Source organism: Juglans regia, chromosome 14 (genome assembly GCF_001411555.2).
Source record: "Juglans regia cultivar Chandler chromosome 14, Walnut 2.0, whole genome shotgun sequence".
Lineage (NCBI taxonomy): Eukaryota > Viridiplantae > Streptophyta > Magnoliopsida > Fagales > Juglandaceae > Juglans > Juglans regia.
The window spans coordinates 2,846,129-2,860,342 of NC_049914.1; the positions used below are offsets into that span (position 1 = coordinate 2,846,129).

Consider the following 14,214-nt stretch of genomic DNA (forward strand, 5'->3'; position numbering starts at 1 on the left):
GTGTTCAGGGAGTCATTGCTGAAGTTCCTGAAATCATACTCAGATGCATAAGTCGAGATGAAGCTGCCCTGGCTGTTGCCCAGAAGGTGTCCTACCTTTTATAAAAGAAAATTTTGGGTTGTTTGGTTGCTTCAAATTTTATTTTTGGCATTCAGTCTACTGCTTTAAATAGCTGGGGAAGGATAGTTTACCTTTAGAAATTTCTTGTCGGGGGGTCTTTTCAATGAGTGGTTTATATTATATATATTTTTATACAGGTTTTCAAAGGTTTATACGAGAATGGATCGAATAATATTCATGCCAGTGCTCATCTTGCAGTTCTGACTGCTATTCGTGATGTTTGCAAGCTTGTTGTGAAGGAACTCACTAGCTGGGTATGCTGTATCGCACCGTTTTCCTGTTTCTTTAGTTGAAGGATATGGTTTATAAAGTCTTGCTCTCTTTTTAACAAAACATTCTCTTTTTAACTATTCGATGGTTTTGAATAAAATCTTTTACCTGTCAAAATATGTGTGTGAGGGTGTCCTACATTTTACGACACTTGCTCTACCTGAAGTTATGTATTTATTTTGGATAAGCTTTATTATTTCTGGTGGACTTGTTTTTTTTCTTATCAAAAAAAATTTCTGGTGGACTTGTCTATCCCGATCTGTGTGATCCTATGTTTTATGAATGTATCTTTCATTGTCAGATGAATTTATGAGAATCTTATAAGTATGTTCTAATCTCATGGGGTGTTAATGATATTTTTGCTTTACTTCTGAAAAAAGTTTTATGATAATTTTATTATGGTGCTTCGATAAACTGAAGTTTATTGCCCTCTTCTTAGGAGAGACCTTTTTCTTGACGTACTGTATTATTCCCACTGTTGATATTCTTATCATGCTTTGTTTTGAATTTCTTCATCATACATGAGTTTACATGTTATTGTTACAGGTTCTTTACTCAGATGAGGAACGTAAGTTCAACAAGGATGTAACTGTTGGCCTTATTCGCCGTGAATTGCTGAACCTTGCAGAGTACAATGTTCACATGGCAAAACTTATTGATGGGGGAAGGAATAGTATGTATATGGAACTTCATTTTACACAGTTTATGTTGAGTACTACAGCTGATGAAACTGACTAAGGCTTGAATCTGCAGAAGCTGCGACTGAGTTTTCAATTTCCCTTCTGCAAAGTTTAGTCATCGAAGAATCTAGAGTTATTTCTGAACTACACAATCTTGTTGATGCTCTGGCAAAGGTTTACATTGGTTTAATTTGTGTAACATAGTTCATTCTATGGTGCTTTGTACAAGTACAGTTTCTTACCAATTCTAATTTGAAGGTTGCTGCAAAGCCTGGATCTCCTGAGTCATTACAACAGCTGATTGAGCTTGTTAAGAATCCTGCTGCCGGTGTGGTTGCTGTAGCTGGTGTTAATATTGGAAAGGAGGATAAGTCCAGACAATTGAAAGACAAAAAGGTCACTGGGTACATTGTACTAGATTATCAATTGAAGTTTGATAACATATTCTCCTGATCCTAAAATTTTTATTTCTGCTGACACAGGCTCCTGGGCAATCTACAGCGAGCAGGGAAGACTATAATAATGCAGAGTCTCTAGAACCAGATCCTGTTGGTTTTGGTGAGCAGGTACTTGATGTTAAATTCTTCATAATCATAGGTTTAAAAACCCAGTCAAAGGCTGTACAGCTATTGTGCTTGACCAAAAATGCGGATTTACAAAATGCAATGGACCCTTGAATGAAAGAAGGGAATGTAGGGTGCATCTAACATGACCTTGATATATTATTTCCATTTTGTTTTTTAATGTTCATTCGATTTTTTTCCTTTTCCTTATTTTGTATGTATGTGTTCTATTTCCTTCCATTAGACAGAAGAAATGGTTGGCCCACACCTTTGCATGCATATGGTAACTTTGTGGTATTGATATTGTGTTGTTTGACAAGACTTAGCGAGAGTCAACTCCAAGTATGAAGCTTCGGTAGGTTTTGGAACCTAGAGGTATTAGGTTTAGTAGGACTTAAATCATGTGATGGGGAGAGCAAAAATAGAAACTGGGAGATGGTAAAACCTGGTGGTTGGTAGATACTAAAGATTGATTATTTTCAGTATCTTTCATCTATAATTCATGAGAATGGAACGAGTGAGGAAAACAAGGCTCATAGATTTAGAGCAGGGCTAGGACGGATGAAGTGGAAAGTGCATTGGGAGTGTCTCTATATGGAATTTCTATTGAGTTAAAGGGTAAATTCTATACAACTGCTATAGACTTGTTATGCTCTTTAGTGCAGAATGTTAGGATGTTAAGAAGCAAATGGAAAACATAGTTGAAATGAGGATGTTAAGGTGGATGATTTGAATCTTAGGAAAGATTCTTAAGTCAGTTAAGTTTATATAAAGCGTAAATGGACGCAACCCAAGCCCACAATGGATATACGAGAAAGCACCTGAGTAGGGAGAAGGGAAAAAAGAACATATTCTTAATATTTAGAGAAGCCAGAACTATTTTGGGCTGACATATAGGCATAAAGATTTTTTAGCATTACGGATCTAAGGTCATCCACTGTCTTCTCACAATCTTGAAAGTTCCAAGCATTGCATTCCATCCACACACTCCACGTTAAACATAAAGGAACCATCCGCCAATTAAAGACCTTTAACTAAAGAAGACGTACCCACAATTTGTATAAAACCCAAGTATCCCAGATCACATCATTCCTAATAAAATGAACTTTGTAAATGTGACTCCATGGCGTGGTTCTCTCTCTACACCCAAGGTCAGCAGAACAACCTTCATTGCCCAGCATTGTTTCAACCACCTTGGCAGGTTCTTACCTGAGTGAAGTATGGAGGGGTGGTCGAAGAGGGTTCGTCATCATACTGAAGGGTGAGGGGGTCTAGGACGGAATCTTCTCGGTTAAGCTCTGACAGGCCTTCGGTTTTTTTAGGTGTGGTTTGGTGATGGTGTGGAGCATTACCACAAACCTCTGGGTGGCCTATTACTTGAAAAAGTGAAAATGCATTTGCGGTGAAGACGATTATGAGGATTAATGGCAAAATGATGTGGAGGCTGTGGTTATGGTGGGAAGGGACTGACAAGAGCTGAAGGTGTTACCATTAGAAGTTCAGAGAAGACAGCTGTGACTGTGATTGGGTTTGGCCTAGAAATTGTTGAGTGTCTTTGTGGCCTTGCATGACTCGCATGGTGGAATTGGTGTACAACTTGTTCGAGACCTTCTATTATTTGGTGGGGTACTGTTTTGCACACCAGCCAATTCAGGAACATGCTGCTTTGTTTACAAAAAGGAGGCGGAATGATGCATTGACAGATTGGATATGGGCTAGGGTCAGAGCAATATTGGTGTGGTAGAAGTGGCAGGCCTTGAAATGTTAGAACTTGAGCAACAACCCACGGGCCCTGGTAATCCTCATTTCTAGTCTATAAGCCTCAGAGCCTGATCTCTGCATGGGCTGCTTCTAAAACATATGTCAGGCGGATATTAAATGGAACTTAATTGGGGGTAAAATTCATTCAGGCCAGGACCTTTCGAATCAAGAAGCAGTATTGGCCCTCGAGGGGAGATAAATTGTAACACCCCCTTCCCATAGGTTTGGAATGCTATGCACTTTCATAACTTGCCTTTTATCTTTCTTATCATGATGCATGTAAAACACATATCATAACTCGTCATAATCATAAATGAAAACATATCATGATGCATGTAAAACACTTAAATGACATTAAAAAATCACTTGCATCATTACTTATAAAAAAAAAAAAACTTTCATAAGAACTTGGGTACGTAAAAAGAGGCTTCCTACGAAACGCTTTGTATAACATAATACTTTAAAGAAAACATCGTTTATTATGAAATATTTTTTTTGACAAGTAATAAGATATTTTTTTTGACAAGTAAATAAGCATAGCCGAAGTACATATGACGTATACAAGAGAAAACACCAAAATACAAGTCAGGCACTAGAATGGGCTAAAAGAAAATCATGAAGATTATCTCCATTCAATACAAGAACCTTAGCCCATATACACAAAGTACTAAAGAAAAACTCTCTAAGATCTCCCATCGAGCGTTCTCTATCTTCAAAGCATCACCCATTCCTTTCCAACCATAAGCACCACATCAAGCATGAAGGAATCATCTTCCATATCGCAACAAAGTGATGGCTCCCTTTAAAACCTTGCCACATGCTAAGGCCTCTTTTGTATTCACAGCCCATCTCAATTCATCTCATCTCATTACTATTCACTACTATTCAGCAACTTTAACTCACAAATCTCAGTACTATTCACAACTCATCTCAGTACTATTCACAACCCATCTAAACTCATATTCGAATCCAAACAACACCTAAAAGTTCCACCACTTGCTTAGGCATCACCCAAGCAATACCCATCCTACCAAAAATCTCATCCCACAAAGTCTTGGCCACCTCACAATGAAGAAATAAATGGTCAACAGATTCACCATCTTTCTTAGACAAGAATCACCAATTCACAACAAATAATCCATGCTTTCTCAAATTATCCGTGGTCAAATTTTTCCCAAGGGATGCCAACCAACAGAAAAATGCAACCTTATTAGGCACCTTGGATCTCCAAATGCTCTTCCATGGGAATTTGTTTGCACAATGACAAGTTAACACCTTATGAAAGGAGCTAACTGAGAATCTGGAATTTACAGCGTGAATCCACTGCAAACTATTCTCCCTTCCCTGAACAATTAGGGCCTAGAGCCTTGGCACTGATGGTTTTTGTTGCCAACTGTATTGAGAAGCTACAACGGGACTTCTTGTGGAGTGGATTGGTGGAAGAGTTCAAATTTCACTTGATTAATTGGTCAATTATCTGTACTCCAATTTTTGGGGGCAGTTTGAGTATTCGTAACTTGATGAAATTTAACCAAGCCTTGTTGGGTAATTGGTTGTAGAGGTACCAACATGAAAAAGGGGGAGGGGGGAGGGAGAGGGGGGGGCTATAGAAATCCACTATAGATTCATAGTTTGGGGAGGATGGTGCTTGAATGAGGTACGGGGCCCATATGGGATGAGTTTGTAGAAATACATTATGAGACATTGGGAGATCTTCCGAAGCATGAACATAGTGTGGTGGGCAATGGCTCTCGTGTAAGATTTTGGTATGACAAATGGTGTGGTGAACGAAGCCTTCAAGACACCTCTGCCATTTTTGAGCTTGCACTAGATAAGGATGCAGCGATAGCCGATCTCTTGGACTTTTCTAGTGGCTCCCCTTAATGGAATGTAGATTTCAGTAGGGTAGCCCAAGATTGGGAGTTGGAGACTATCTCAGAGTTAGATGCGACATTGTATTTCGTAAGCATGACAGAGAGCACTGTAGATAAGATGAACTAGAACCCTTCCAAGAAAGGTAAATTCACTGTCAGATCGTTTTATGAAGTTCTAATGAGCCCTGGAATGACCATGTTCCCATGGAATAGTATATGGCAGACGAAAGCTCATTCGAAAGTAGTTTTTTTCGTATGGACAAGATCCTCACCACAGATAATTTAAGGAAACGCCTGGTAATGGTGTTGGACTGGTGTTGTATGTGTAAGAAGAATGGTGAATCAATAAATCATTTGCTTTTACATTGCGAGGTGGCTAGGACCACGTGAGATGAATTTTTTTCATGAGAATTGGAGAATGGTTCCTATTTGTATGTGTTGGTGTATTTGGCGGACGAGAAATGATAGAAGCTTCGAAGATCGTGAGAGAATAATGGATGAGCTTAAAGTTTTCTTTTTTAAGTCATTGTTCTTATGGGTGGGGGCCATTGTTTGTAATGGGCTGAATGTCCATGATTTTCTCCTTTCGATTGTAAACTCTAATTAGGTTATTCTCATGTATAAAACTTCTTGATTACCTATATAAAAAAAAAAAGAATAGGTGCAAGTCTAACTTATCCAAAAAGGGCTGGTTTCCAAGTCTCACGAAATTAACAGCCAAATATCAAACGGGCTTTGACTAGAAAATACTTGGGCTTATCCATCCATATATGGGCCCCTAATGGGATGGGCCTCCTATTGGGCCAAGCCTACTCCATTTTGAATCTAGGTCCATAATTTCATAGCCAATCCTATCTCTATAGTAGACCCTCAAATAATAGGTACGGGCTAATGGGTGATGGGTCCGATAAATTAATCTTCCTTCTAGACTTAACAAAATTGGCTCTGTGGTACAAACAAATCTTTACTCAAGCCTATCAAATTTGGGTCTGGGTGTTACAATAGTGGGCCATTCTCAAATAAGGTCAAAGGCCTAGCTGTTGGGCCACGACCTAAGTGATTTCAGACCAAGCCCAAATCTCTGCTAAATGGAAAATCAAAACCAGGTCAAGGTTTCTTCTGCTTAGGCCACGGTTGATAATTCAGTTGGGCCACGCCTTGAGTTATTTCAGCCCAAGCCCAAATATCTGCTATATGGAAAATTAAAACCAGGTCAAGGTTCCTTCCTCTTTGGCCACAGCTGAGAATTCGGGTTTGGGTCAGTTATTCACTTTAGGTTGTTAGCTTGAGGAGTATGCCACTGTCAGGAGTTTCAGTCTGGTAGAACGAGGAGTTTTCTTTAGTTTAATTGTAGGTAAGTCTTTAGTTTGAGTTTTTATGTGTGAAATTTAGTCCAGTACAATCAGGAGTTTTAATTCTGTATGGAGAAGTTAGGATTTAGAGACTATTAAGAATGTTTTTTACTCAAATTATTCATAATGTTCACAGCCATACAGCCACCAGAAAGGACGTGAATAGATTTATTTAAATCTGTCCTATGTCACTGCACCTTTTTGTTCTCTTAATTGTTTTGACCTTTTTTCTTTTAATAAAACAACAATAAGAAAATATGATTTGTGCGGATACTGGCATATCATGTGCTCCGCTGGTGTCCTCTGTCTGCTTCATAGAACAGAAAAAAAAGGTAGGGATGTTGACTAAATAATATATACAATGGTACTTTGATCTTAACATTTATAGTTGTGTGTTAATATTCTGTAGGTTTCTTTGCTGTTTGCGGAATGGTACCGGATATGTGAGCTGCCTGGGTCAAATGATGCAGCCTCTGCACATTTCATCTTACAGTTGCATCAGAATGGACTACTAAAGGGGGATGATATGACAGATCGCTTTTTCCGCCTTCTAACAGTAAGATTTATCTTTGAATCTTTGTTTGAGCTTATACTCTGAGGTGCACACTCAAGTCCCAATCGTTGTGTCAGGAGATTTCTGTTGCGCATTGTCTTTCTTCTGAGGTGATAAATTCAGCCACGTTGCAATCAACCCAGCAAGTGCAAAATATTTCCTTCTTTGCTGTTGATATGTATGCAAAACTCGTATTTTCAATTCTGAAGGTATGTTTATGCACTCTAAACACATTGTATAGTCTTTTCTTCTTTGGAATCTTTTAAAAATAATGTATAATTTGATTGTTTCTGATCAGGGTTCAAGCAAACTCTTTCTTTTTTCTAAGGTTAGTCCAAAGTCCAAACTAACTATTATTCCTTCCCTCTCCATTCTTATTTTTGACTGGTGATTTGCATTCTACAAAATGTGGCATTTTTTTTTTGATTGGCAAATGTTATGTGACAGATTCTGGCAGTGACTGTGAGATTCATCCAGAAAAATGCAGAGGAGAAGAAAGAATCTTTTAATCCAAGACCCTATTTTAGATTGTTCATTAACTGGCTGCTGGATCTGAGTTCCCTGGATCCTGTTATTGATGGTGCAAACGTTCAGGTTTGGATTATTATCTTTTGCTTTTTGCTGTTGTCTCCCTGATTCATTAGTGTTGGTGCTATTTGTTGCAGATTTTGGCAGCATTTGCAAATGCATTTCATGCTCTGCAGCCCCTTAAAGTTCCTGCATTCAGGTTAGCACGTTGAATTTGTTTCATTAACACTCAGATAGTAGGATTTTACCTGCGGGCTTTGATTTTGAGATAAACATCAATTTGGATGGTTGACAAGCATGTTCACTTTTATTTGGTTTGCTGACTTCCTCATTCATTTCTGTAGATGTGATGAATGATTATTAGTTATTTTGTGGGAAAGAACCTTCTAATTGTAAGATTCAGTATATTAAAGCACCCTTCATAGAATGCTAATATGCAAGCTTGCTAGGCAGACAAGTTATGTCTAGTTGATTTTTTTGCTTTACTAAGCTTTAGAAGGGATCGGGAATTAAATCATGGGACCCTGATTGCTTCCACTAAAATCATTCGGACTTTGTGAAACAGTATTCAGTAGTTATTCATGGAGCTTAATTAAATTGAACTATCAGTTGAAGTCACAAATATGCTTTTGTTACTATTATCCTGAAGCAAGGCATTTATAGCTAGTAGATACCTATTAGCCTCCATTAGGGTACCAAAATTCATATTAGTAATAATATATAGTCATTGCATCGATGAATCTTAGAAATTTCTTTGATAAGCCGGGCTGGTGTAGTTGATTTTTTCGTTTTGAAGCAAAGGCCGGTTCATGACTTGAGCAAGAAATTGCCAAGTTGCTCACATATCAGACTGCTTGTATGATTTGTTATTTGCCTATCATAAAAAAAACCTTGTATTCCTGGGTACTTAGTCTATATTTTTTTGCTTGATCCAATACAATTTTACTTACCTATTAAAAAAACTTGTATGCTTAACACTTTCCTTGTCAAAAAAATAGGTGACTTATATTTTGTTTTGTTGCCAGATGTTTGCCATCATCAGTAAAATAATTATCATCAATAGTTTTTAGCTGGTGTATCTTGGGCTTGCTTCTTTTACTAAAATTTTAGGTTGTCTTTTGAGCATTGAATTTTAACCGTTTAGATTTTTTTGATGCCGTCAAGTTTGGGGTCTTGTCATAAAGCTGAATAACAAGCATCTTGAGCTCTTGCTTTTTGGAAGATGACCAAAACTTTTAGAATGCAGGTTGATTTAATCCAATCAGTGTTTTTCCACCTTGCCCATGGCTGATTGTCTTTGTGGGATTTTAGGTTCAAAAAGTTTTAGTCAGATTCTTTATGGGTTCTACCAATAGATGTGAGAAAATAATCACGTGGAGTTGCCTGTAACCACAATGGAAGATTTTAGAATGGTCTGGATATATTACAAGTTGCATCTAATAATTTTAGATCTGTGGGTAATTTGCTGCGAAGGTTTACTTGCCAAAAAAGGAAAAAAAAATTGCTCTGAAGGTTTATAAGGTTGGGTTGAAGGAGTCCTATGCATGCTCATTCTAATCTGCAGTGGGTATTCATTATTGTAGTGGTTGGCATACTTTGGAAAAGTTTTTTTCTGACGATTCAACACTTCTTTACTTCATAGTCTTAACATTCATATGTTAATCTGGAAAACTTTGACATGTAAATAGATCTTGATATTGCTTCTAACTTGGTTGGAATGCTTCTTCAGCTTTGCGTGGCTCGAGTTGGTGAGTCACAGGAGTTTCATGCCAAAAATGCTCACTGTAAATGGTCAGAAGGGTTGGCCCTACGTCCAGCGCTTGCTGGTAGACTTGTTCCAATTCATGGAGCCATTTTTGAGGAATGCTGAACTTGGAATGCCGGTTCGTCTCTTTATTACTTTATTTTCTCATGGCCACTATGACTTGAGTATGAAAACCTTTTTTTTTGGTATGTAATTATGATAACTATCTTATTTTCCTTTTGTTTTAGGCTCATTTTCTGTATAAAGGCACACTTAGGGTACTGTTAGTGCTGCTTCACGATTTCCCTGAGTTCCTTTGTGATTACCACTTTACCTTCTGTGATGTTATTCCTCCGAGCTGCATTCAAATGCGAAATATTATCCTTAGTGCATTTCCCCGTAATATGAGGCTGCCCGATCCATCAACACCGAATCTAAAGGTACCTGATTGATCATATACGATTACTGATGAACTTTTTGGTTAAAAGAAATAACAGGAAACTGGTTTGGTTTCATATGCAGATTGATTTACTTCCGGATATTGGTCAATCCCCACGGATTCTCTCTGAGGTTGATGCAGCTCTTAAGGCAAAGCAGATGAAGGCTGATGTAGATGAGTATCTCAAGGTCTTTGGTTCTCTTTTATCGGTTGTTTTAGCCGTACAATACCCAAAAATATTTATGGAGAAACAGTTTTGACTACGTACAGACATTGCTAACTTTTTTTTTTTGCTTCTCAATTATTCTCTTGGTTCCTTGTCTTTTATATATTATGTGTAAATCCATTCTAGTTGTAAATGTTTCTTTCCTTTAGTCCTAGCACCTTGCCCCCATCTTAACTTATAATTTAGAGTTAATTATTTGTATGAATACATTCTCTTCGCATTCTCCTTCATCTTTTATATCTTTTTTTGGGTGCATTCTACAGACTAGGCAACCTGGGTCCTTTCTGACCGAACTGAAGCAGAAACTCCTCCACCTACCAAATGATGCTGCAGCAGCTGGTACCCGTTACAATGTTCCCTTGATCAACTCCCTCGTGCTCTATGTTGGAATGCAGGTATTGTGTGTTTGTATTGGATCTCAAGGAACACCACTCACTATTTCTAGACTGATATGGCCAATTTCTTTACTTGTTTAAAGTTGTCCCAAGTGGTTTTTATGTGACATTCTTGACCTTGGTCAGCCACCAATGCATTAATACAATCATTGTTTTTTTTCCTCCATTTTTGTTTTTTTTTTGGGGGGGGGGGGGAATCCCGTTATTTTCTTGTCTAGTTGAAAGCTATAAATTTGGAACGTGTTTTTGCTCCAGAGAGGTCATATCAATTTGAAACTAAAGCGATGATTTGAAATTATCTCTGTTACTCCCTCTGCTTTAAATCTTTGATGCTTTATTTTTCTACAGGCCATCCAGCAGTTGCAGCCGAAAACTCCTCATTCTCAGTCCACATCCAACACCGTTCCATTGGCTGTGTTCTTGGTTGGTGCTGCCTTGGACATCTTCCAGGCACTAATAGCGGACTTAGATACCGAAGGGCGCTATCTGTTTCTCAATGCAGTTGCTAACCAATTGCGATATCCAAATACCCATACACATTATTTCTCCTTCATCCTTCTTTACTTGTTTGCAGAATCAAACCAGGTACATAAGTGTTCGATTTTTAATATTATTTTATTTTGTGTGTGGTTGTTTGAATTTCGTTACTGATGTTGAAGATGGCAGTATGTGGTTACTGGTTGTTCCTTAGGCATACAAATAGAGAAGTGCTAGATTCACAAAGATCTGACAAAAGTAAACTCACAAACTGACAATGTTTGATGTGATATGCCAGAGTTATTTTGCAGTAAAAAGAATTTTACAATCTGATGAACAACAAACCATGAGTTTACATTGTTTTGTGGACGAAACATTTCTCATATGAAAAAGTTGTTCCCGTAGTATTTGAGTCTCGGATCCAAGTATTGTTGCTACAACTGATATCAGGTTTACATGTAAACTAGTTCATTGCCTTTTACAAAATGGACTGGTCCTTTAAAGTATTTCAACACCTTCCACAACACTGTTCTGTCCTGAAGAGAAGAAACTAAATCATGACCCTTTTATTACAAAACTAGAATTCTCAATTCTTTGGGGCTTGTGTTATTTATATATGGGTTTTCATGGTAAGGTTATTCCATTGTAGGATCCCGGGCTTTTTCATTGTTTAAAAAAGGAAATTATGTCCTTACAACTGATTTTAGCATATGATGGTTGGTTCTAAAACTGCTTAATTACCTTTTGTTGTGTGCAGGAAATTATCCAGGAGCAAATTACAAGAGTGTTGTTAGAACGCCTGATTGTTAATCGACCTCATCCATGGGGTCTTCTGATTACTTTCATCGAGTTAATTAAGGTGACGCATATGTTTTTTCTTTTTAATTTTTATTTTAAATTCTTAATTGTGCAGTATGCCTTTCCACTTGTAGTCGAAATTTATTTTTCTAAGTTGGTCGTTTTAATTTTTCAGAACCCTAGATACAACTTTTGGAACCGAACCTTCATAAGGTGTGCTCCCGAGATTGAAAAGCTTTTTGAATCAGTCTCAAGATCCTGTGGAGGACCAAAATCCGTGGATGAAAGTATGGTTTCTGGTTGGGCGTCCGACAACGCCCACTGATGCTTTAAAAGTGATTTGGGATATCATTATCACGTCAGGACTGTAAAACAACTAAATCCTTTTTTTTTTTTTTTGTAGAGTTAAAAATTCCTACAATTGTATAAAAATGTATAGTTCTAGATTATGAATATGGTTTCACATCTTTGTTTCTTTGATTGCTTGAAATACTCGAGAGATGTAAATGGTACATTTTTGGTTTTATTGATTGGAGCAAAAGCATCATTCTTTAGCTGGCTGACGATATTTCATTTTAATATACCAATGTTAAAGAAGCGTTAGCTGTTCATTGATATCCCTTAAAAATCTGCTTTCTCATGGAACCGGAACAGTAATGCCCCTAGAGGGCGTTGGTAAGTTTTGATTCTACCGCTTGACATCTTTTTAGCAATTTTTCATTTTGACTTTGAACCATTGTGTTATTAATCATATTAGCATAACCTCATTTTGAAAAACAAGCAAAATCTTTTAAGTAACATGTTCCCCACGTGTTAAGAGAAGAAAAAAGTAACAGAAACGTAAGCAGCATTAACCTCTCCCTCAATAATTAACCGAAACGGATACAAGTACTGTTCCAATCATTAAAAAAGTTCACAAATTTGAAGTCTACTTATTCATTCTAAACCCAGAATTCAGCATATTGAATTTAGTAAAATATCCTATCATCAGTCCTTCACCAGTGTCCTTCTACGCCTCTCTACGCACCAAGTACAACTTACCCATGACATGAAGAATAGCAACGAAGGCTATGAAGCCAATGCTCATGACAAGAACGACATTTGGAGAGATCTTGAGACCTGGGGCATCATCTGTGTAAAACTGGAGCATGGTCCCGGCTGCCCCTCCAGATGCCCCGCTACTTGTTGTCCTCCTCCTGCGCATGCTTGCAGTAGCTGCTGCACTGCCCCTTGGTGGAGCTGGTCCACCTAAAGCCATTTCTGCAGCAACCATTCAAAAAAATTTTGAGTACTTCATTATCACACTAAAGAGCAACACTAGATACTTGATTATTTTATCGTATCAATGGACAATCAAGCATGAACATAAATGAAATTTGTTTAATATTCGTTTGCAGTTCTTTCTGCGGTAACAGTTCGTTCTTAAAATTACAAGTATTTTAGTTGTAAAATTGGTGCATCAAGGAATCCTGGAGATTTCAAACCTAAGGAGGCAAATGATCGTATTCAAACTAGTCAAAGATTCAACTCCACGCATGCAGAACAGATTTCGCAACAGAAGGCTTTTTCTCATTTTCAATTTCTTTCTTTTCTTGTGTTTTTGTTCTTTTAAAAGAAAAAAGAAAGAAAAGACCTGACCAACAAAGCGAATGTTCCACAAAAATAAAACTAAAAAGCATGCTTGACCAGGAAAATAATAACATCCAGAACAGAGATTCCCATGAAAATTGAGAAAAATAAACCTCGATCTCTAAGGGTTAATTTTTTTTTTTTCTCGACCACAATAAACCTCGCAAATGGATCTCAAACATCAACAGCGCAAGCATTCATTCATAAATATATCTACAAAAATACGCTAGTGAAAGAAAGATGACGCCAACCAATGACTTTTGAACGCAAAAGGAGATGAATAACACGGTTTAAACGATTTCCCGTAGGTTGAAAAAACGATTTGCCAAACAATTGAAAGAAAAAATCGACTTTGTCAAGCTTCGCATGAATTCTACACAGAAAAAAGGAACAAATGTAAAGCGAATTAAAATACATAAAAAGCATTCACAAATTGCTAATTGTGAAGCCCTAAGTCACGAGAATCCCATCAGGATAATCGGATCCGAAAAGAGAATCGACGAACAGTTAAAACTTAAAAAAAAAAAAGCAAAAAAAAAAAAAATCCTAAATTCAAGATTGCATGCAGTAGATCTAGAACCGTATGGACATAATATATTGGATAGCCGAAGATGATAAATTTGTACATGCATGAGATTCAAAGGAAATTCTAGAGAGAGAGAGAGGGAGGGGAACACGCCTGAGTCGAGTCGGCGTTTCGGGGCTCGCCCGCCTTCGAAGATCTGAGGACGTCTTTGTTTTTGACTGCGTCTGCGAATAAGTTCCAACTGTGTTCTTCCAAGTCGACTATATTTTATATAGAGAA

General features: G+C 37.6%; 2 protein-coding genes across 3 annotated transcripts in view; one reads left to right on the top strand and one right to left on the bottom strand.

Annotated features, from left to right (window-relative positions):
* LOC109015989 (CCR4-NOT transcription complex subunit 1-like) overlaps window positions 1-12,338 on the top strand; it is a 38,192-nt gene extending 25,854 nt beyond the window's left edge. For both annotated transcript variants that reach the window (XM_018998454.2, XM_018998461.2), the window contains exons 34-51: window positions 9-86; window positions 258-374; window positions 937-1,063; window positions 1,144-1,244; window positions 1,329-1,466; window positions 1,553-1,636; window positions 7,030-7,176; window positions 7,251-7,382; window positions 7,472-7,501; window positions 7,621-7,767; window positions 7,839-7,900; window positions 9,431-9,584; window positions 9,694-9,885; window positions 9,968-10,072; window positions 10,374-10,505; window positions 10,854-11,090; window positions 11,740-11,841; window positions 11,956-12,338. In XM_018998454.2, the coding sequence (XP_018853999.2) occupies window positions 9-86; window positions 258-374; window positions 937-1,063; window positions 1,144-1,244; window positions 1,329-1,466; window positions 1,553-1,636; window positions 7,030-7,176; window positions 7,251-7,382; window positions 7,472-7,501; window positions 7,621-7,767; window positions 7,839-7,900; window positions 9,431-9,584; window positions 9,694-9,885; window positions 9,968-10,072; window positions 10,374-10,505; window positions 10,854-11,090; window positions 11,740-11,841; window positions 11,956-12,105 (2,235 nt within the window). In that variant the 3' untranslated portion in view covers window positions 12,106-12,338. The remainder of the gene's footprint in view (window positions 1-8; window positions 87-257; window positions 375-936; window positions 1,064-1,143; window positions 1,245-1,328; window positions 1,467-1,552; window positions 1,637-7,029; window positions 7,177-7,250; window positions 7,383-7,471; window positions 7,502-7,620; window positions 7,768-7,838; window positions 7,901-9,430; window positions 9,585-9,693; window positions 9,886-9,967; window positions 10,073-10,373; window positions 10,506-10,853; window positions 11,091-11,739; window positions 11,842-11,955) is intronic.
* Window positions 12,339-12,610: 272 nt separating this feature from the next.
* LOC109015981 (protein transport protein Sec61 subunit beta-like) lies at window positions 12,611-14,200 on the bottom strand. Its single transcript, XM_018998443.2, has 2 exons — window positions 14,089-14,200; window positions 12,611-13,040 (listed from the first exon to the last, which is right to left on the bottom strand). The coding sequence occupies exon 2, from the start codon at window positions 13,036-13,038 to the stop codon at window positions 12,790-12,792; it is 249 nt and encodes an 82-aa protein (XP_018853988.1). The 5' UTR covers window positions 13,039-13,040; window positions 14,089-14,200; the 3' UTR covers window positions 12,611-12,789.
* Between the last annotated feature and the right edge of the window lie 14 nt (window positions 14,201-14,214).

Coding starts and splice junctions, on each gene's coding strand:
- LOC109015981 (XM_018998443.2), bottom strand. CDS start 13,038: ATGGCTTTAGGTGGACCAGCTCCACCAAGGGGCAGTGCAGCAGCTACT.